Source organism: Marmota flaviventris, chromosome 2 (genome assembly GCF_047511675.1).
Source record: "Marmota flaviventris isolate mMarFla1 chromosome 2, mMarFla1.hap1, whole genome shotgun sequence".
NCBI lineage: Eukaryota > Metazoa > Chordata > Mammalia > Rodentia > Sciuridae > Marmota > Marmota flaviventris.
The window spans coordinates 89,835,086-89,859,570 of record NC_092499.1 but is presented as its reverse complement, the minus strand read 5'-3'; the positions used below and the strand labels follow the sequence as shown (position 1 = coordinate 89,859,570).

At 37.0% G+C, this 24,485-nt stretch overlaps 1 protein-coding gene and 1 non-coding gene across 4 annotated transcripts in view; one reads left to right on the top strand and one right to left on the bottom strand.

Annotated features, from left to right (window-relative positions):
* The window catches only part of Ino80 (INO80 complex ATPase subunit), a 129,949-nt gene that overhangs the window by 93,198 nt on the left and 12,266 nt on the right, over positions 1 to 24,485 (top strand). For all 3 annotated transcript variants that reach the window (XM_071608095.1, XM_027925365.2, XM_027925358.2), the window contains exons 28-29: positions 10,615 to 10,709; positions 17,166 to 17,238. In XM_071608095.1, the coding sequence (XP_071464196.1) occupies positions 10,615 to 10,709; positions 17,166 to 17,238 (168 nt within the window). The remainder of the gene's footprint in view (positions 1 to 10,614; positions 10,710 to 17,165; positions 17,239 to 24,485) is intronic.
* On the bottom strand, positions 13,733 to 13,805 carry Trnat-agu (transfer RNA threonine (anticodon AGU)). The gene has a single exon. It is a non-coding gene; the product is annotated as a tRNA-Thr (tRNA).

Genomic DNA, 24,485 nt, shown 5'->3' with positions numbered 1-24,485 from the left:
CACCTCTTCCCCCACCCCCCCGCCCCCAGTAGTGGTGAACATTCTTTTCATTTGGGAAGCAATAGAAGGATTAAGCTGAGGGCTCTGGATTCAGTCCACTTGAGTTCCAGTTCTTGGTCTACTCCCTAGTTTTGCTTTAGAGACCTTACTTAACATCTGAAAAATGGGATAATAATACTACTTTAAAGATTATCTTAGGATTAGATAAGCTAAACCAGATAAAGTACATAAAACAGTGACTATAACTTAGTGAATATTATTAGTGAATATTTAGTAAATGCCATAATTATCACTGCTACTCAAGTGAGCCTAGTCCCTTTATATTATACTACAGAGTGCATGTATATTTGTTTTTATTTATACCTTAAAGTGGTGAAAAATCATTTATAAAACTATCTTGAGTTATGTTGACACATCTACATATTACTGCTTAACAAGTAGGACTTGTGGATATGATCCAGAACTGAAATATCTTCTTGCATTAAAAACAGTGGTTTTCAGGGCTGGAGTTGTGGCTCAAGGGGTAGAGTGATCACCTAGCATGCATGAGGCGCTGGGTTCGATCCTCAGCACCACATAAAAATAAAATAAAGGTATTGGTGTCCACCTATAACTAAAAATAAATGTTTTTTAAAAAACAGTAGTTTTCAGCTGGGGTTGAAGCTCAGTGGTAGAGCGCTTGCCTAGCGCATGTGAAGCACTGGGTTCAATCCTCAGCACCACATGAAAATAAATAAATAAAATAAAGGTATTGTGTCCAACTACAACTAAAAACATATTAAGGAGAGAAAAGAAACAGTGGTTTTTAAACTAATGGGATGTGGTACGCAAAGGACAGGTAAAGATTAAGCAGATGGGTCCTTGAACTTTCCTCCCTTCTTTGTCAACCAGAATAGTAATGCTTCTCTATTTTATATGTTAGAAGGATTCTTTATAAGAATCTTACTTTATAAATAGTGTATTTTTTAGTCCCCATGCTTTAAAAATAGCATATGTTCTACAACAGTTTGTGACTTGCAAGTCATACATTATTAAAATACAGATTGTGGTTCACTGTTCATAGGGTGTGTCCCTCTATCCTGCATTTTTGACAAACTTTAGATATTGGGCCATATTGTATAAGAAGGATCAAAGGGACCCTGCCCTGCTTTCCTTCTATAGTGTCTCAACTGCTGGTATGTGGTGTCTATTGGTATCAACTTTGAAATGGCCAACTTTAAATGAGGTATAGTTGCTAAATAAAAATTGTGTGTATTTAATGTGGACAGCATAATTTTGTTGTTGTTGTTGTTTGTTTGTTTTTGATACTGAGTATTGAGCCCAGGAGTGCTTTACCTTACCATTTAGCTATGTCCCCAGCCCTATTTTTTGGGGGGTGCTGGGGCAGGGTCTCATTAAGTTGCTTAGGGCTTTGCTAAGTTGTTGATGCTGGCCTTGAACTTGTGATCCTCCTGCATCAACCATCTCAGTCACTGAGATTAAAGGCCACGTGCCAAGACACCACTTTGGACCACTTTTTTTTTTTTTTTTTTTTTTTTGTACTGGGGATTGGAACCCAGGGGATGCTTAACTACTGAGCCACATCCCCAACCCTTTTTTGAATTTTATTTAATGACAAGGTCTTGCTGTGTTGTTTAGGGCCTTGCTGAGTTGCTGAGTCTGGCTTTGAACTCATAATCCTCCTGTCTCGGCCTCCTAAGCCACTGGGATTACAGGCATGCGCCACCATGCCCAGCTCCATAACATATTTTAATACACATATGCATTGTGAAATCATTGCTGTAGTCAAGCTAATTAATATATTCATCACCTATGTAGTTATAATTTTGTATGTTATGAGAACATTTAGAAATGGACTCTTACCAAATTTTAAGCATGCAATACAGTATTATTAACTATATGTAGTTACTGTGCTATGCATTAGATCTTCAGAACTTTTTTGTCCTGCATAACTGAACTGTTGCCCAACATAGCTCCAGTCCCTAATACCTACCTTTCTATTCTCTGCTTTCATGAATTTGACTTAATAGGTTTACTTTTGTATAACATCCTTGAGATTTATACATGTTGTCATAAATAGCAGGATTTCCTTCTTATTTTTAAACTGAATAATATTACATATGTGTAATACTTACATACACATAGCACATTTTCTTTATCCATTCCTCTGTTGATGAACATTTCTTGACTGTAACAAATAATTCTGCAGTGAACATGGGGGTACAATTATCTCTTTGAGATAATAATTTCATTTCCTTTGACTGTATACCCAGAAGTGGGCATCTCAGATAATATGGTACTTCTATTCTGTTTTCCATGATGGCTGCACTAATTTATATTCCCACCAGCAATGTACAAGGATTCCATTTTTCAACAACCTCATCAGCATTTGTTATCTTTTGTCTTCCTGATAATAGCAATTCTAACAAAATAAATCAGTATGGGCCCCAGTCCTCCCACAAAATCAGAATCACCAGCATAGATCCCAGCTTATGTATTTTTAATCCTATTTAAGAATCACTACTCAAATGCCAATAGTACATGTTATCAATAATGCCTTTTACTTCTTCAGTAATTATTTTTGTTAATTTTTTTCTTTTTTTAAATTTTCTTTTTTAAAGTAATTTTAAAATTAAAACAATGCCTATTAAAACTGTATAGTTCTCAATACTTCCTAAATGCTAAACACTACATTTTATTAGTTCAAGTAGCATTCACTTTGGTTCATAATTATTGATCCATAGTAGTCTATTTGTGAGTACTGATGTTCATATCTGTTTAATCAAAGGAGAGAACTTTAAAGCTATAGGAAAGGAAATTATACATTTTGGTTCTATTCTGCTGCTGCCTTAAATGGAGCAGAAGGAATTCTGCTTGCTTTTAGAGGCTTCAGGAAACTTAATCATACTAATTGGTTATCCTTTACTAAATGCCAATAATGGATATAGGTGGAATATCCTTGATTTCTACAAAGTTCCTTGTGTATAGAATTGGGTGATAATTGAGAGCTGAGGGTGTGACTTGGTGTAGGGTGCTTACCTAGCATGCACAAGATCCTGGGCTCAATCTCCAGCATTGCAAAAAATAAAATAAGGGCTGGGGGTGAGGCTCATTCGGTAATGCGCTTGCCTGGCGTGCCGGGGCACTGGGTTCGATCTTCAGCACTGCTTAAAAATAAAATAAAGATGTTGTTTCCACCGAAAACTAAAAAATAAATATTTAAAAATAAATAAATAAAATAAAAATCTAAAAAATTTTGGTGTCTTTTTTTTTTTTTTTTGTCCCATAAATCCTCCTTAATGCTCAGAAGTGCTTTAATGCACAAGTACTACAAACCTCGTAAATGTTAAATTTAATCATCCACAGTAGTCCTCAGATAAAAGAGTGTACTATAGGGAATTGAAGGATAAATGGGAATGGTTGTACCATTTTTAAGCCATACCTAGGCTGCAAAATTCAGCAAAAGTTTTTGATTAACTGAATCTCAGCTGCAGGGTTTGAAAAGAATATAGTAAGGAAGGGTCTAACAACAGATTTTAGGAAAATCTTTTGGTGTTGCAATTGGTGAGTGTTGATAGTTTTTTGAGGTAGATTTTTATAATTTTCAAATGTGCTATGAATACTATAAAATCATTTGTTAGAGGATTTTAACTGTATAGAATTGAATTGTATACTCAAATATTAAGATTTCTTTCATATAATATGAAAAAGGTTATGTAAAAACTAAGAATGGAAGTGGGTACAGTTCTTGAAATTAACACTTGGAAGGAATTAAGAATTTCTTTCCAAATAAGCATTTGACTGTATTATCTTTTGCTAAACAGCTTGGAATTTTAGAAAGACACTGGAGTCACTTTGGAATGTTCAGAATTGGTGAATAAAAGAAGCATTAGAAGCTAGGCGTGGTGTAATCCCAGCAACTCAAGAGGCTGAGGCAAGCAGATTGCAACTCCAAAGCCAGCCTCAGCAATTTAGCGAATCCTGGGTAATTTAGTGAGACACTGTCTCAGGATAAAAATAAAAGAACTAGTGATGTGGCTCAATGGTAAAGTGCCCCTGGTTTAATCCTTAGTGCCTCCCCCCCTCCAAAAAAAAATCATTGTATTGCTTTTTTAGCATAGTCTTTTGTCTTTGAGGTGTTTTTCTATAGTATGAAAATTAGATATTTCCCTGTCCAGCTTTTAACAGATTTTTACATGTCCATTTACTTAATATCTTGAAGCTGTTTGCTGAAGTAGGATCTTAACTCATCTAAAGCCTTCTGAAATCCCATTTCTCCCCTTCTAAGAGCTAAGTTTTGAAGTAGTAAAAACGAAAGATTCACTTCTGCTGCCTCTGTAAGAGGCTTTCTGTAATCAGGGTTGGTCTAGGATTAATGTCCCTGGTGTTTTGCTAACCTTGAAATATTGAGTATGTGAGCAGCAAGATTTACAAGAAGCCAGGTGGTATAATCTTAGCCATTCTAGCAAGAAGATCACAACTTTGAGGATGGCCTCCAAGACTTAGGAAAACGGTATCTCAATATAAAAAAATAAAAAGGACTGTGGATGTACTTCTGTGTAGAGCACCCTGGTTTTAATCCCAAGTACCCTCCAAATTTTTTTAAAGAAATTTATTATTAGTGCTTTCATGAGTTTAGAAGTTCTGGTTTAAAAGGCAAAAGAGTGCTTGTGTGGGCTAGGCACAGGTATACACACTTGTAATTCCAACTACTGAAGAGGCTGAGAAAAGAGGGTTTCAAGTTCAAGGCCAGTCTGGGCCATGTAGCAGAGATTAAAATAAATTTTTTGTTGTATATCAAAATGAAATTTTTGGAAAGATCTTGAGATGTAGCTAAGTGGCAGAACACTTGTCTACTCTGTTGAGGCCCTGGGTTTAATCCCCAGTACTTAAAAAAGCCAACCTTTTTTTGTTAGATTTAAATTTGTGGGATGGATGACTCTGTAAACTGTCCTGGTATAGTCTGTTTATTTTGTTGTCTTGGATTGCAGCATTTCCTGATTGGATTAGCTGCCAAGGTATGAGTGGGCTTCTTATGAGCTGTCTTTGAGGTGTTTTTCTATAGTATGAAAATTAGATATTCCCCTGTCCAGCTTTTAACAGATTTTTGCATGTTCATTTACTAATTTTTTTTGTTAGTTGTAAATTTGTGGGATGCTACTGTTTTCATCTTCTATCCTGAATTCCTTCTCATCTACCATTAATCCAGTCCAATTGTAGGGCTTTTACCACTAAGTGTAACCTTGAAATTTTACTTTGGTTGAATGTTTTCTGTCCCTATTTGATTATCAGAGCCATTAGGGAACTACCCCAAGACAGGGGAAAAAAATAGTTAAAACAAACAAACACCATAAAACACAGTGAAATATATGTGCCTCAGTGCCCTAATGTAGTTGGTTGACCAGCTTCACCTCAATGATACCCTAGCCCAAGACCTCCGTCAAGTTCTTTACAATCATTTGCTCTTTGTTGTTATTTTTAGTTATATATAACACTAGAGTGTATTTTGAGATATTTATACAAACATGGAGTGCATCTTATTCTAATTAGGATCCTAGTCTGTGGTTATATATGATGTGGATATTATTTTTATTTATTTATTTATTTATTTTATTGGTTGTTCAAAACATTACAAAGCTCATGACATATCATCTTTCATACATTTGACTCAATTGGGTTATGAACTCCCATTTTTACCCCAAATACAAATTGCAGAATCACATCGGTTACATACTCACATTTTTACATAATGGCATATTAGTGACTGTTGTATTCTGCTACTTTTCCTATCCCCTACTATCCACCCTCATGATGTGGATATTATTGTGGTATATTCATATGTGCACATAGGAAAGTTAAGTCAGATTCATTCCACTGTCTTCTATTTCCTGTCTCCCCTCCCTTCCTCATTCTCCTTTGTCTAATCTACTGAACTTCTATTCTTTTTTCACCTCCTCTTGTTGTGTGTTAGCATCCACATATCAGAGAGAACATCTGACCTGTGGTTTTGGGGGATTGGCTTATTTTGCTTTGCATATAATAGTCTCCAGATCATCCATTTTCCAGGAAATGTCATAAAGTCATTCTTTTTTATGGTTGAGTAATATTCCATTGTGTATATACCATATTTCTTTATCCATTCATCTGTTAAAGGGTACCTAGGTTGGTCCCATAGCTTAGCTGTTGTGAATTGAGCTGCTATAAACATTGATGTGGCTGTGTCCCTGTAGTACGTTGATTTTAAGTACTTTGGGTATAAACTGAGGAGTGGGATAGTGGATAGCTGGGCCAAATGGTAGTTTGATTTCAAGTTTTCTGAGGAATCTCCATTCTGCTTTACAGAGTGATTGCACCAATTTGCAGTCCCACCAGCAATGTATTAGTGTATCCTTTTCTCTACATCCTCACCAACACTTTTTCTGAGTGGAGTGAGATTAAATCTCAAGTGTAGTTTTAATTTGCATTTCTCTAATTGCTAGAGATGTTGAACATCATTTGCTCTTAATAGGCTGCCACATACACTGCACTAGCCATACCAAACTTCAGTAACCTTATGTCAAAAATACATATGAGGGGCTGGGGATGTGGCTCAAGCGGTAGCGCGCTCGCCTGGCATGTGTGCGGCCTGGGTTCGATCCTCAGCACCACATACAAACAAAGATGTTGTGTCCGCCGAAAACTAAAAAATAAATATTAAAAAAAAATACATATGAGAATATTAGTAAAAGAATATTTGAGCCCAGAGACTAATATAACCATTTTCCAAAAGTAGAAATATTTAGTCTCAGAGAAGAGATAAGATAGCAAAAAGATAGAGGGAAGATCAGAGCAGAAAAAGGAGAATTAAGAGGGAGGGAGGAAGGAAGGGAAGGGGGAAGATAATGAATTTAACAAAATTACATTGTATTCATGTTTAAAGTTATCAAAGAGAATTCAACCTTTATAATATGTTGAAGAGAAAAAGTTTAGTAGAGAGGGAGGAGGGAAGGAAAGGAGGGGAATGGGAATTTAAATCAAATTTCTTGCATGTATGATTTTGTCAAAATGAACCCAGTTATTATGTATAATTATGATGCTCTAATTTTTAAAAACTTGCTTAGTTTTTTAAAATAGATTAAAGTATCCTCTAGATAAGGGGGGGCCTTTAGATAGGACAGTCTCCCCCATATCTGTGGAGGATACATTCATTCTAAGAACCTCATCTTGTGCCTAATCTTATCAAATACCATACATATTTTTTGCCTGTACATACTTGATAGTTTATAAATTAGTAAGATTAACAAGAGCTAGTAATAAAATGGAATAATTACAACAGTAAACTATAGTACAAGTTATTCATAACATATAAATTGTTTATTTCTGGAATTTTCCATTTAATATTTACAGGCAGTGGTTTACCACAGGTAACTGAAATCATGTATAAGGAAGGACTACTATAACTGTCTCTTGTTTTTGCTTATAAATAGGCATTGGCTTTTCCACAGTGGACTATTTATAATATTACCAATGCAACCAGAAGGTCACAAAGAGGAAATCAGTGTTCATTTGAACATCATCTATAAGAGGAATTGCAAATTCTAAAAATAGGAAGACATTCTGTCCACTGCATCTCTTGAAGTCTTTTCTTTTTTTAGTTGTAGATTGACACAATACCTTTATTTTTATGTGGTGCTGAGGACTGGACCCAGTGCCTCATACATGCTAACCAAGCGCTCTACCACCGATCTACAATCATAGCCCCCTCCTCTTTATAGATGATGTCAAGAAGATTCTCTGCCAGACAAGAAATTATCTTGTTTTCTGTTCCGCTCTGATAAGGAGGCTATAAATTCAAAAACGTTGGTCAGCCAGGATTTGCTTGTGTGGGGTTGTTGTGGGCACTATAATGTGAATCTTTTTTTTTTTTTAATTGGTGCATTATCGTTGTACATAATGGTGGGATTTGTTGTTACATATTCATACATGCACACAATATAACAAAACAGTTTGGCCACTATCACTCCCTAGCACTTCCTCCTCTCCCTCCCAACCTCCTGTCCACTTGTCTCTTTCCTCTACTGATTTCCTGTTGGTTTTCAGGAGATCCTACCCCCTCCCACCACCCTCTTTTCTTTGTTTCTTTCTGGCTTCAACCTATGATAGAAAACATGATCCTTGACCTGAATTTTGCTTATTTCACTTAACATATTGCTCTCTAGATCCATCCAAATAACAAGATTTTTAAAATTTGTGGCTGAATAAAACTCTGTTGTATGTGTGTATGTGTGTGTATATCACATTTTCTTTATCCTTTGTGTACATATACTGTTACAATACCATCTAAGGTGGTTCCAAAGTTTGGCTATGGTGGGTTGTGCTGCTATAAACATGGGTATGCATGTATCAATATAGTATGATAACTTTAATACTTGAGAATAAATACCAAGGAGTGGTATAGCTGGGTCATATGGTATTTCCTTGCTAGTCTTTCGAGGAACTTCCATATTGATTTCAATAGTGACTGTACAAATTTATAATCTCACAAACAGTGTAAAAGTGTTCCTTTTTCTTCATATCCTCTGCAGCATTTATTATTATTTGTATTCTTGATGGTTTCCATTCTGAGTGGTATGAGATAAAATTTCAGTGTAGTTTTGATTTGCATTTCCCTGATTGCTGATGATGTTGTCCATTTTTCATATATTTTTATTTAATGTATTTTCATATATTTTATTTATTGGCCATTTGTATTTCTTCTTTTGAAAACTTTATTTTTCATTTGCCCCTTATTAATAGGGTTATTCGGTTTTTGGTATTTAATATCTAGAATAAAGAAATCACAAAACTATAATCTTTTGTCAGAAGAATAGCTAGCAAAGATTTTTTTCCCATCCTATAGGTTCTGTCTTTACATTCCTAATTGTTTCCTTTGCTGTGCAGAAGCTTTTTAATTTGATGCCATCTTATTTACTAACTCCTGGCATTATTCCTTGAGTGTTAGGGGTCCTATTAAGAACATTGTTGACTCTTCTAGGAGTCGCATACTTTGTGGTCTTAATTCCTAGGTCTTTTTTTTTTTTAAAGAGAGAGAGAGTGAGAGAGAGAGAAAGAGAATTTTAACATTTATTTTTTAGTTTTCGGCAGACACAACATCTCTGTTTGTATGTGGTGCTGAGGATTGAACCCGGGCCGCACGCATGCCAGGCGAGCGCGCTACCGCTTGAGCCACATCCCCAGCCCAATTCCTAGGTCTCTGATCCATTTTGAGTTGATGTTGGTGTAGGGTGAGAGGTAAGGGTCTAGTTTCATTCTTCCACATAAAGATAACAAGTTTTTCCAGCATCATTTGTTTAAAAGGCTGTTCTTTCTCCAGTAGAGGTTTTTAGCACCTTTGTGAAGGATCAGATGACTACAGATAAACAGTTTGTTTCTGTGTCTTCTATTCTATGCCATTGTTCTATTGGTCTATGTTTTATGTCAGTACCATGCAGTTTTTGTTGCTATAGCTCTGTAGTATAATTGGAAGTCAGATATTGTGATGCCTCCCACATTGCTTTTTTGGCTTAGAATTGCTTTGGCTATTCTGGGTCTTTTATTCCAAATAAATTTTGGGAGTGTTTTTTCTAGTTTGTGAAGAATGCCATTGGTATTTTAATGGAGATTACATTGAATCTGTATATTGCTTTTGTTAGTAAGGCCATTTTAACAATATTAATTCTGCCTCTCCATGAACATGGGATTTCTGCTGTCTTCTTCAATTTCTAGTGTGAACCTTAATCACTGAAAGAAAACAGTATATGTTCCTATCTATGAAAAACATCTGGTTGGTAACTGAATGCCATTTTGATTTGGGTATTTCTTCTTTTTTTTTTTTTTCCTTTTGTGGTGCTGGGGTTGAATCCACTGCTTTGTATGTGCTAGATGTTGGGAAAAGTATAAACGGCAGCCATACCCCAGAGAAAAAACCCCAACATGGCGCCTAAGCACCTCTTCTTCCTACCTTCTTCTTTTCTGCAGTGGCGCGAAAAGTTCCCACCCGTGTGAACTCTCCCGCCGGCGCCAATTTCAAATCTCGCTGGCGGGGAACCTTAGCCCCAATGAGAACTAATTCCTGGGCTCCGGAGCTGATATCTGAAAGAACTTGCCAATAAACGGGTTGCCTGCCATTTATCTAAGCCCTATCATCTCCCCCTTAGTTCTATATAAGCACACTGCTTTTTGCAATAAAATTGGAATTCTCCCGGCGAAGTGTCTTTGCGTGGGGAATTCTTTCACTAGACAAGCACACTACCAACTGAGCTATATCCCCAGCCCCTGGGTATTTCATTTTGAGGGTTGTTTTTGTTTTTCACTTGGAAATTTTTTTCTTAGTAAAGTCTACTGAAATCTGTAGGAATAAAATTAGGTTCCATGTTGAATTTGAGGGTGCAGTTTGTTCTTGATTCCCATATAATGGCAGTAAACTCATATACAATTAATTTCTTGTGCTTTGGGGATTGCTTTCTCCCCATACTGGATATAATGACTTACATTCGGTAAGTGTATGGATGAAGTAGAAGGTGGGTAGATGTTTGTGAGAATTATAATGCAGTAGTTTGCATCAGACTTACTATATCCTTTTCTCTTGGTTGATAGGAATATATGGTTTACAGGAAGCATACCTACATGAGGCTTGATGGCTCATCCAAGATCTCAGAGAGACGGGACATGGTTGCTGATTTTCAGAACAGGTAAGGTTAATAGAAATTACAAAAATTCTTATTTTGATTTTGAAATGGTGAGTTAAAAAGAAATACCATTTTATCTTAGATTGTTAAGCAATCACAGTAAAGTACTTGCCATTTAGAGGTTGCTATATTTGCTTATAGTGTTTCATATTTATGTGTCTGAGTAAAAGAGAAAATGAGAATATCCACCTGGTCATTTTTATTTTAAATATGCCTTCTTACCATGCCAGTGCCTATTTATTTGGGTAACAAAAGGATTTCTGAATGTGAATGAAGATCCTCCTCAGTGGATAATGTGTATGTAGGAAAAAAGTCCACAGGGCTTTAGGGTGTATTCCTGAATGTTAACAATAGCCAGCCAGCTTTACTCTGTTGACTTAGGGTTGGTTTTCCCAGCCGCCCCCCCCCCCCCCCATTGGACCCAAGGGCACTTATCCACTGAGCCACATTTCTAGCCCTTTTTTATCTTTTATTTTGAGAGATGGTCTTGCTAAGTTGCTGAGGATAGTTTTGAACTTGTGATCCTCCTGCCTCAGCCTTGATTTTTTATACTGGGGATTTAACTCAGGTGAGGGCTTTTACCCCTGGGTTACATCACTAGCCCTCTTTTGGGGTTGTTTTTTTTGTTTGTTTGTTTGTTTTTTGAGACAGGGTCTTGCTAAGTTGCTAAAGCTGGCCTCAAACTTGAAATTCTTATTCCTTAGCCTCCCTAGTCACTGGAATTACAGATGTGCACCTCTGTGCCCAGCTTGTATTGAGTTTTATTTTGTTTTTGCATTTCATTTTGTATGAATTTAAGGGAAAATATCTTTCCTTTTCATGCTTTCTTCAAGCATTGCTGGCAATTTAATAAATTGCAGTAGTTTACAATCAGCCAGTGGCTCTTAGTCACAGAACCTCTCCCACCTGCTAATGAACCTATGAAATTTCAAATACCACCTGCTGAATGCTGATGGTTTACAGAGCCATAATTATCCTAAGTGCTGGTTCTTAAGTAAGCAGAGTCTGGTTACTGCTTTCTCCACAGAGAAAGCCAAACTTCATTGATGACAGATCTGCTGAACTTCACCCTTAATTTTCTTCTTTAAACCTGGAGAATTGAAAAATAAAGTAGATCTTAATGTCTAAATCAGAATAGTTTTAACTTTCTGACCTTTAATTGTATGGCCAATTAACTAATAATTATTAATTCTTGGGAAGAAAATTAAGCACATAGCCATTTATATTTATGTTACAATTTTTAATTTTATTTGTGTTTTAGAACATGATTTAACTCGAATATAAAACAGTTTAAGATAGAAGACATCCATAGCTCAACAAAAGTGCCTCTTCTGATTCAGAATTTTTGCCATTGCCATTTTTGCTGTCCTTTACAATGGAGGTGAAGAGTCATAGCCTGATGTTTTGGTTTACAGTATATACCCAGTTAGGCTGATAACTCCTAAGTTAAAACTGCACACAAGAATTCCAGATGGCTGTTCAGCCAACAGTGGAAGGGAAGATCCACTTTGAAACTATTTCAGTTTGTTACCTTGGAGTAGCTGTGGAGATAGACTGACATAATTTCTTACTTAGCAGAAGTAATCAGATTTCAGAATTGATTTGAAACTTATAAGCATAGCAGTGCCTGTTAGCCCACCACCTTGTTGTGGCAACTGTCTCAAAATAAAAAACTGAAAAGACCGGATGTAGGTCAATGGTAAAGTGCCTCAGTACAATAAATAAATAGATAGATAGATAGTGTATTATAGAGTATGCAGTTCCCTAGGAAGTCTTTCTTTTCTCATCACATAGACACATTATTGGTATGTTGTATGAGGTTTATACATTGTTATAAGAAAAGCCATTAAGTAATAGTTATTTCACCAGTTCTCCGTTTACTTCCCACTAGTATATTTGATAGTGTTCATTTAAGGATCTCATTTTTTACATATCTTTTAAAGTTCTTTGCAATCATTATTATATATATTTTGGTACTATGGGTTTGAACCTGGGGTACTTTACCACTAGCCTACATTCCCAGACCCTTTTTACTTTATCTTCTTACTTTTAAGACCATATCTTTGCATATAAAACTTTGTCACTATTTCAAATTATCTTCTTTTCATAGATTCAAACAAGGAAATCACTAGGTGAAGGGATAAGCCTTTAAGATTCTATGCAGATAGTTGCTTTGCAGAAAAGTTCTATTGATTTAGACTCTAATCAGAGCTAGATTGGGCTTCCAAGTTGTAGAGCTGTTCTTGTAACCAATTCATTTCCAGAAAACTGGGCTATAACCTTTTATTTTTTTAATTTTTTAAGTTGTAGATGACACAATATCTTTATTTTATGTATTTATTTTTATGTGGTGCTGAGGATTGAACCCAGTTCCTCACACGTGCTAGGCAAGCGCTTTACCACTGAGCTACAACCCCAGCCCTGCTACAACCTTTTAATGGAAAAATAAAAAGAGTAGATATATCTAATTTATTACATCTACAGTCTCTTGATTAATTTGTGAAACACTTATTTGGGCAGTCCTGGAAATGCATAGTAGTTTTAGAAAACATAGCTCTTAAAAAAAAAAAGTATTTTTACCACTAAATTGTACTATCTCTGCTTAGTAAAAATATTTGCACATCGTTAACTGGGAAACCTTACTTGAGCCTCCAGGCTCTATAACTGAAAATTACTAAGATAATAGTGAGTTATTTATGAGTTATTTAATTATCAAAGCAGATAATTTATGATTCAACATCTGGGTACCATCATTTCACCCTGTATCTAGGATTAGGAGGAAAAAAGAGACTATTTGTGCCTTCTGGTCTATTTGTGCATTATTAGCTAGATTCTTAGAGTTGAGGCTATGGCTCAGAAATAATCTGCTTTTCATGTATGTTCTCTGAATATGCCTCTGCTGACCAGAAGGTTAGTAAACTGACCCCTCCAAATCAGGAAGGAGTTCTCAGCTTATACATTTTTTTTATTTATTTATTTGTTTTTTAGTTGTAGTTGGTCACGATGGCTTTATTTTATTTATTTTTATGTGGTGCTGAGGATCGAACCCAGGGCCTCGCGCGTACTAGGCGAGTGCTCTACCGCTGAGCCACAACCCCAGCCCCTCTCAGCTTATGCTTTTAAGTGGCAATGGTAGCCCAATATACAGAAAAGGGCAGGTGTTTTTGAAAACAAAAAGCCATGTCTTGCCAAATATTTTTATTATTATTAATGAAAAGACATCAAAAGAAAAAAGTGTAGTTTCAACTGGAAAGCCCTGTGGCTCAAAGGTCAGCCAGAGTAAACAAGAACTCCTATAAAAAGCCATTTACATTCCCTTCATACAAGATTTATTTATGAGGGATCCTTCCAGGAAAAAGTCTGACTGAGACTAAAGACTGTTTGGCCAGGATGTCCTGACTGGGCAACATTCAGAACATGTGACCAGAGCATGATCCTAGAAGCCATTCACAAGGTCTTTGCACTCTGGTGCCTTGGCCCTTACTTCACTTACTCACCCCATGAACTTTTTTTAAATGGATCCCCTACTTATTCCCCTACCATGGTTTTCTGACCATTCAAGATGACCCTTTAGAACATATGAGAAAAAGTGGCTGTAGCATGGGTTTCTCTTTTTTGGTAAGAGTGTTATAAAGATCCAATATCTTCTTTCATTCTGGTTCTTTTTTAGTCAGTCAACAAGCCTTTACTGTAGTCTTTGGTAACTAGCACTGCCTGGACACTTTGGTTGAGAGTCTTCCTTAAAGATGTGAGAGTAAGACCTAAGCAGGTCTTTGTTGTTTGGTTTCACAGGCTCCTATACAGACCACCCAGAAACCTGAGGCCTCTTTCGACAGAAACCCTGAGAGAGATTCCTTTTCAGCCTCTAGAGGGCACCCAGACCACCCCCATTGCCTTCCAGAATTTTGTTTTCTTCTATTTAATCAGAATTCTCAAAACATTAACTCACATTATAAATACTGGATTTATTAAGAATAATAGAACTTCTCAGCAGTTTAATCTATATATTTTTGTTATAAATAATCCAGAATGGAAGCTGATATCTTTGATTATACCAACCCAAGACTTCTATAATTCTTATTTTCCACAACAGTATAATAAAATAACATTGAATGCAGCCAGTCTTTGTAGCATACATGTACATCATCAAAGGGCATCTTCTCAATACATAATTGTATCTAAAAGAAGCCTTTTCTACCATTATATTTCTAATTTTTTTAGAATTCTTTTTATCTACATTGCGTTGACCAGTATTTTTATGTTTATAGCCCTATTTGTAAGTGGCTACTACATCTCCAACTGATTTCCCTTAGACTATGGGAAATGGCCTTTCTTTCTGCTTCCACACTTTTCTTTTGTCTTCTGTCTACCTCCTTGTTCCATTCCAGTGTTTCCCTCATCCCACTCTGACCCATGTTCTTATACTGGGCTTCTTCAAAAATTACCAAAAAAAAGTCCTGGCCATTGGAAGACTGTCACCTCTCACACAAGTATTAGAGAAGCCTCTCACCCCCTGCCTCTGTACTTACCAAAGCAGAAGAAGAAATATGCAATAATCTCGGTGCCAGAGTGAGAGAGACACTAATAGGGCCCTAAAAAGTTTTTTTCTCTGTATGATTCAATCATAAAAGAGAATGTAAATTCAGTAAAAATTTTTTTGAAAACTTTATTATGAAATTCAAGATTAGAGGTTAGGGTTTTAGCTTAGTTGGGTAGAGTATATGCTTACCTTTTGTGGAATCCAGGGTTTAGTCCCCAACTCTATAGAAGCAACAGTGATTTAAAAAAAGAAAAAGAAACAAACCCAAAAAAAGTTCTTCGAAAGATTTCAAGGATAAAGCAGGCCAGGTATGGTAGCACATACCTATAATCCCAGCAACTCCGGAGGCTAAAAAGAGCTCTGGCTTCAATCCCCAGCACTCCTGTGCACTGCTCCCCCACCCCCCCCACACACACACAACAGTAGAACTTTCCTAGGAATACCAAGCTCTGCAGACATTTTATAATCCATGCCTCCCTCTAGGAAAGTTGTATTTAATTTCTATCATGACCAATATAATGATTAATCAGGATGCTTATTTCAGAATAGCTCATTCCTTCACTGATATTCATATTTGATGTTGATGTCATCAGTTAGTCACTTCAGTTATATTCATGATATCCTGATTTCTGCAGTCAAATGACTTCACTAAGGAAGAATAGGCTGAAGGGATGGGAACATCCTGATGTCAGTATGTTTTTATTTTTTTTCCAAAACCTCATAATAATATTTGTTTTACATTGTGATTTAGTACCTATATACCATGTTTAAAACTTTACAGAATGGTACCCTTGTGGCTGTAATGCACTAGAAAATTTTTTAATCTAGTCTTTATTTTTTTAAATGCATCCAGATCCACCAAACTTATTTCATGACCAAGAATAAGTGTGACCTGCAGTTTAACCCTGATCTGAATGAATATCTAGTTGTATTCCTCACTACAGCTAGGAAGAACGGGGATTGGCAACTTGATTTAGTGGATTTTCAGGTTTACTTAGTGGTATGATGCAGTTCCTTTCCCTCAGAAATGTTCTGAATATAATCTAGGATAAGAACATGAAAGTGTATGATGATCTTAAGATATAGTACTGGGCTATAGCTGAGCCCCTCCTTATTTAAGATAAATCTTACAGTCAGAATCCTGTTCCTTGTAATCTGGCATGAGCTTTGTTCCTAGAAAATACTGTATTCAGTAATTATTTGTTGCCTGAATGAGTGATGGTGTAACCTATTGGTTTGTTTGTAATTCTGTTTCTTTAAAAGGACTTGGGGTATAAATTGAAGAAAATTTTAACTCTGTGTGTGTGTGTGTGTGTGTGTGTGTGTGCGCGCGCGCGCATGCACACAAGAGCTGTGTTGGCATACATCCAAAAGCCCTTTAATTATAGCCTATCATCAAGAATTAATCCCAAATTCAATTTTATACATAGATGACATAGCCTAGGTCTTAGTCTGACTTCAGTTCATTTTTCTGGGACTTATATTCTTCATCTTAAAATGAGTTCTTTGCTATAATGATCATAAGTTTCCAAAGTATTGGAATTCATGATTCCTAAGGAAAACATCAGGGAATACTGATTTATTTGCTCTTAGTTCATAAAGAGAAAGAGGTCTCTACTTCATGGTAGCATTATTTTTCTAGTATATTTGCTACACGTTTTTACTTGTGTGCTGAGCAATTAGATATTGATGGGCAGCAAGTTTCTGTTCAAATTAGAAGGTGACTCCCATCATTTTATTTTAGGAATAGTGCACCTTTGTGTAGTGTTTTAAGGGAATATCAGCAGGCCTTGATAACCACCAAAACTCTTTCCAGCACTAGATTCCATGTTCTGTATTCAGAGACCTCTCTTTTCTTCCCACATTCTATTTTTTTCTTTTCAGTTTTTCCTCTTAACATGTTCCTCCCTTTTCTACAGGAATGACATCTTTGTGTTCCTGTTAAGCACAAGAGCTGGAGGACTGGGTATTAATCTCACTGCTGCAGATACAGTAAGTTATAATGAGAACATAATACACTGCTTAACTTTCTTACACATTTACTCAACAAGTATTTGATGAATGTCTACTCTGTGTCTCATACTGTTCTAAATAAACAGACTAGAGGAAAAAAAAAGTAATCCCACTAGATTTGTTTTAGGAACTGTAACTGAATAGATAAAAAAAAAAACAAAATGATAATTTCATTATTTTTATGCATTATTCCACTACTGGAAAAACTCACATTTTTTAACATCCTGAACTTCAAAAGTTTGTTAGAGAGTAATGAGATTGCTAATCTAAGAAATAAAATAGCAGGAAGGGGTGTGGCTTAGTGGTAGAGAGCTTGCCTAGCATACATAAGGCCCTTGGTTCAGTTGCCAGCACCACCAATAATAGTAAAATTAAAATATAGGCATGGCAGCACAAACCTGTAATCCCAACAAAATGGAGGCTGAGGCAGGTGGATCACAAATTCGAGGCTAGCCTCAGCAATTTAACAGGACCTTATCTCAAAATAAAAATTTAAAAGGCTGGGGGCTGGGGTTGTGGCTTAGCGGTGGAATGCTTGCTTCACACATATGAGGTACTGGGTTCGATCCTCAGCACTACATAAAAAATTAATTAATTAAGTAAATAAAGATTTTTAAAAAAATTCAAAAGGCTGGGTAAGTAGCTTAGTGGTAGAGTACTTGCCTTGCTTGCTCAAGGCCCTGGGTTCAATTGTACTGGGGTACAACAACAACAACAACAAAATCCCCCACATGTGAAGAGGATGCAAAGATGCAAACTCAGGAGTGTCATGAAAAAAATCAAGTACAGGTGGAGATTCTTGAAGAGACAGAACCAAAACTGGAACTAGATCCTGCATCTTTCAGTCTCCATTTCTAGGCTGGGTTCACTCTCTTTATTGTGTACTATATGTTTAACTCCCTGTCTTCGTAGGATCCAGCTCTACCTTTCTTGCCCTCTAAATCTCCACCAGTTACCAGTTAGCCAGGTGGGGTAGAGCTTCAATGCCTGAGGATTGCTGCAGGCATAGTTGCACATCATCAATCACTCATCTCTGGGTAGGTTGTCAGTGGTGGTAGATCCTGTTCTTGTGGGTTCTCTGATGTGGTAGTTCACTCAATGCCATATCAGATAGTAGAAATTTGTCCTTATTTTTCTTGGTTTTCTGCTCTATTTTTCAAGCATTTTATATGGGTTCTGTATGAGTACAGATTCACTGCTTTCTCCTTGCTGATCTTTTGAGCTCCAGTCTCAGTCCCTAGCTCCATACCTGTTAACCAAGATCCATTCTTTGCTGTGCTGATTATTAAGTTTGTTTATATTCTTCTCCCCCTCTCCTGTTTTGTTTTGTTTTATTCCTTTCTTCCCTTCCCACCAACCCCGCTCCACCTTTCCTGTACAGGGAATTGAACCGAGATGCTTTCCCACTGAGCTATATCTACCTCTCTAGCCTTTTTTTAACATTTATTTTTTAGTTGTAGTTGGACACAATACCTTTATTTTGTTTGTTTATTTTTATGTGGTGCTGAGGATCGAACCCAGGGCCTCGAACATGTTAGGCAAGTGCTCTACTGCTGAGCCACAACCCCAGCCTGTAGCCTTTTATCTGCTTTTCCAGCCTAATTTCCAGACTACTTTCCCTTCTAAAATTTATGTTCCAGAAATAAATGATTGACTTTTGTTTTTTTGTTTTTAGTACACCATGCTATTTCACACTATTGGGTTAACTGTTCCCTCAGTGTAGATTGTCCTGTGAGCCACCTCTTTCTTCTGGTAAACTTATTTGCTTATCAAAACCCCATTCAGGTGTCACATTCCTTTCCAGTTCCCTCCCCTACTCAAGTTAATCACATTATATTGTAATTAATTATTTTACATAATGAATTTAGATCTCATCAGTAGAAGGAAGTCTTATTTCTAGTGCATGAAATCATTCGTTCAACAGATGTTTAATGAGCATCATTCAAGGGCCTGGCATTGTTTTAGGCAGTAGGATTCAGCATGCAACACAATGAAGTTCCATTCCTGTCCTCATAATTATTAAAAATTATATTTCTAGTAAAGGTAGGGGATGAGATATGAACAAAATTTAAAGAACTATTTAATATGAATGTTACAAAGAGACATATAGCAAATAAGGAGTGGTAGAGTGATCAGGGTTGCTGTTTTATGTGGGTGGTAAAGCCTCTCTGATAGTGTGATATTTGAGCCAAGATCTGAAGAAAGCAAGGACATGAGCCAAGTGTCTATCTGACAAGAGCATTCCAAGCTGAGGCGATAAGTGCAAAGCCCTGGGGTGAGAACATGCTTGGCATAATCAAGCAACAGCCAGAAGCCCAGAGTAGGTAGGCAGAATCAATGAGGGAAGACTGGTAAGAGGTATGTGTCACAGAAGCAGAGCATGCAAGGCTAAGTAAGCCATAGGAAATGGAGAATTTGGAAGAATTTGACAGATGAGTAACATGGTCTAGCTTGGGGTTTGTATGTTTGTTATTGAGATAAATTCTCATTGTGTCTCCAGGCCACCCTCAAACTCCCAGGCTCAAGCGATTCTCTGACCTCAGCATCCCAAGTGCTAGGACTATAGCCACACACCACCATGTTCACCTTTGCTTGGATTTCACATGTGCCCCCCTGGCTTCTGTTGGGGGTCAGTACAAAACACTGAGAAAGGTAGAAGCAAGAAAATTGGGAATATCAGACATTAAGTGAAATGTTGCCCAGGCAGCAGGGTTTAGAATTCAGGAGAAAGATTGTGACTAAATATGTATTTTGGAACCAGTCATAGGTAATATTTAAGACTGAGGCTACGTGGGATCACCTGGGGAGGTCTAACATTTGTATTTCCCTTCCTATCTTGCCTGTCTTAGGTTTGGCTATGCTTTCTTAAGAAATAGTTCCTCTAGTTGTTTTGTTTACTTGAATGGTCAAAATGATAAGCAGGTTTGCAGAGTGACCTATATTATGCTTGCAAGGTTCACATAATTTGTCCTATGGGGGTAAGGACCTCCTGCCACAAAGAACCAAAGTACTAGGCCTCTAACCCATAGCAAAAGGAATAAAAGTTAATTCCTTTTCCATCTGAGGGCTAGAGAGAGACTCTGAATACTCTGAATTCCAAAATAATTTGATCTGGGGGAGGCTTGTGATTCACTTGTAAATTAGAAGCTCCTGGAATATTCCTTAGAGATATGGGACAGTAAGATTGAAATTAATTCTCAATGTTTTGTGTGAACTCAAGTTTTGCTCTGTGTGTGTGTGTGTGTTAGAGAACAATAGTTTTAGCTGCTTGTCTGGCATTTTCCTTTGCTTCAAGATTTATTTATCTCTGGGAGATCCCTAGAACCATTTATGGACAAGGAAGAGGTTAGTCAGCCTAAAATGTCAGGAAAAACTTAATGTCTTGTGATTGAGAGCCCATAGGTAAGCATGTATTCTATCTGGCCCACTTGTTTAGTAAATATGTTTTTAGCATGGGGATATCTTTGCATTTAATTCTGTTTAGTGAGGGTTGTTATGATAAATTCCCCTGTTTTTGTTTCTATTAGACCTGTCTCAAATGCTTACATATAATGAGAATGAGTAGCAAGATGACAAGACGTATGTCCAATGGGTCAACTTTTAGCCCTCCCAAGGGACTAAACTTTCACACATTCTCTTGGGAGAAAAGCGCCACCCTCCAAATATTGGTCCAGCTTTTTCCAATTATTCTATAGAAATTTTCCTGTTTTCCATTTCACTCTCTCATCTCCTGGAACTCCCTCTCATCCACCTGTATTATAGCTGGGCCTCTACACCACATCTCTACTCTCCCTTCCCTCCCCCATGCCTGCCTGGCTTGGGTTTTACAACTTCATGAAGGTGTTGACTATTCATATATTTCCACTTAGTCATTGCTAGGCCATGCATTGTAGCTTTAATCTTTTAAAGATTAATCTGTAGCTTTTAATCTTTCCTAGGTATGTCAGTTGTTCTAGTCCTATAATTATTAGTTGTTTTTCTCTAGTGTGTCTCACTGAACTCACTAAACCTGATTATAAAATACAGGTGTATCTCTGTCCTACTGTGGTACAGTGTCTCCATCATTCCCCCAGTTCACATGGGTGATCCGGCATTCATTGGTTGTCAAAATAGATAAACATCTGTTTTGGTTTTTCATTCTTTGTATGTGTATGTGTTGAGGGTTGGTGCTGGGATTGAACACTTGTCTCATTCTCTTATTCTTCTCTCTCTCTCTCTCTCTCTCTCTCTCTGTGTGTGTGTGTGTGTGTGTGTGTGTGTACACTTACTGGGACTTGAAACCAAGGACACTTTACGACTGATCTACATTCCCAGGCATTTTATTTTTATTTGTTTTTTGTTTGTTTAATTTTGAGACAGACTAAGTTTCCTAGGAGCTTTGCTAAATTACTAAGGCTGGCCTCTAACTTGTGATCCTCCTACCTCAGCCTTCCAAGTTGCTGGCATTCTAGCCATGCACCATTGTGCCTGACCTTATTCTTATGTTAACCTGTTTATGAGCTTTTACATAGTTTATTATTCTTTTTCCCCTTTGTATTTTTTCTTTCCTTCCCTTCTTTTCTTTCTGTACTAGAGATCAAACCTAGAAGCACTCTATCTCTGAACCCACAGTCCCAGCTCTTTTGAGATAGAGTGTTGGTGAGTTGCCCAGGCTGGCCTCAAACTTCCTGCCTTATCCTTCTAAGTAGCTGGGATTACTGGTGTGTGCAACCACACCTGGCTTTCCCTGTTTGTTTTTCAAAAAATCCCTGTTTTTAATTCTTTTTTTTTTTCCCCTAATCCCTCATTTCTTTTAATCCATTTAAAGGATATACAGCCACTAAATTTGGGGGTTTTTTCAAGGCTAAATTGTTAATTTATCTTCTTTGGCTTTAATCTTCTTATTGTTTGTGATCCCAAAAGAACCCAAGTTAAATCAAGGATTTGGTTGACACTGAAATTTATAGGGGAAAATTGTAAGTATTAAGTAAGATGATTCATGATATAAGCCTCTTCATTTTGAATGTATATGGAACCATTCCCCAGGCTTGGACATCTCAAGGTACAATCTTTGAGTATGATGTCAGCCCTCAATTGCTATATGTGTATCATTTTATTTTTATTTTTTCATTAGAGCATTTTAGTTATATATAATAGTTGGGTTTATCCCGACAAACTCATACATGCATGGAATTCCATTTCATTTGATAGGTTCTTTCTACCTATGCATAAAGGTGAAGTTTCCTGTAGTATATTTATATATACACATAACATGGTTTTATTTAAGAATTCATTTTGCATTGCCTCTCCTTACCTTGTATGTATCATTCTAGGTATATTGGTTTCTAGAGTTTTGTATGTCTTATTTGAAACTCCATAATATGTCTTATGGTAATATAGTAATGCTGTGACAAGCATTGTGTATTTGCAAATCAGGTTTGTGGACACTGCATTAATAATAATAAGCTTTTATAATACTTTTTTTTTTTTGAAACTGAATTACCAAGGCTGGGCTTGAATTTATAATCATCTTGCCTCAGCCTCCCCCGAGTTGCTGGAATTACAGGGTGTGCACCACCTCACCTGGCTTACAATGATGTGTGTGTGTGTGTGTGTGTTTTGATAGATGGACAGAATGCATTTATTTGTTTATTATGTGGTACTAAGGATCAAACCCAGTGCCTCACACATGCTAGGCAGGCGCTCTGCCACTGAGCTGCAGCCCCAGCCCCTGTAGTGACTTTTTCTTTGAGAGTTTGTAGTTTTCTCCCCAAGGATTCTAAACTATGCTAAAAAATGAAGGATAATGCCACACAAAAGCCAGACCAAGAGGACACCATAAGAAAGAGCAAGAGCCAGATATGGTGGTACACAGCTAATAATCCCAGCAATTTTTTAAGACCAACTATGTCTTAAAAAAATAAGAAAGGGGGCTGGGCTCAGCAGTAGAGCGCTCACCTAGCTCATGCAAGACCCTGGGTTCAATCCCCAGCATCACCTAAAAATAAAATAAAGATATTATATCCAACTACAACTAAAAAATAAATATTTAAAAAAAATAAGAAAGGGCTGGGATTGTAGCTCAGTAGCAAAGGTTTAGTCCCCAGTACCCCCCCCATACACACACACACACACACAAAAAAAAAAATTTTTTTTTAATAATTGAACATCCGTGGAAGATAGTGATTAAGTGGGAACTTACACCAAGGTGGTAAGCAACATGAAGTACTGTGCTAGTGTTGAAGGCAACTGTTTGGTCAAACCCCAGCTCAGCCACTTGCTGTGGTCTCAGTCCAGTATCTCTTCCTTTTTAGTAAGATGGAGGCTATTCACAGGATTGTTGCAAGAATTCAGATAGATATGTATATACCCTAGCGTCATACTCAGTAAAAAGAAAGAGCTCTTATTCTCTCTCATGCTGTCCTCTTGGTCTGGCTTTTTTGTGGCATTATCCTTCATTTTTTTAGCATAGTTTAGAATCCTTGGGGAGAAAACTGTAAAATCCCAGACAAAGAAAAAGTCACTGTAGGGGCTGGGGCTGGAGCTCAGTGGTGGAGCACTTGCCTAGTATGTGTGAGGCACTGGGTTCTATCCTTAGCACCACACAATAAATTCAGCTCAGCAGAATTTAGCCTTTATTATTTCTAATAGATATTTAGAGGAATTAGGAATAGGAAAAAGAGACATCATTATTATAGGTGACAGAAATTAAGGAGGCCTTCTTAGAAATGTTAAAGCTAGAACTATAAAGATAAAAGGATCAATGAAGAAAAGTAGTGGCACACACATGTTATCCCAGTGGCTCAGGAAGCTGAGTCAGGAGGATCATGAGTTCAAAAGCCAGCCTCAGCAACTTAGCAAGGCCTTAAACAATTTAGCAAGACCCTGTCTCTAAATAAAATATTAAAAGAGCTGGGGATGTGGCTCAGTGGTTAAGCACCCCTCATTTAATCCTTGGTACCAAAACAAACAAACAAAAAAAAAATCATGAGGGGAATTTTATTCCTGCCAGACTCCTAAATTGTACAGAGCTTAGAGTGCAATTGGGAAGGCAGAATTGCCAGTAGATCATTTTGTCCCAATGTAAAACACCACAGAGAAAGCCAAGGAGGAATCAATGATGAAGGCTGAAGAGGAGATGCTTAAGGGGAGTGTTTGGAGAAAATCCCAGGATTGGGATCTCACACACACACACACACACACACACACACACACACCTGCCAAAAAAAGAAAGTAGAGGGATTCTA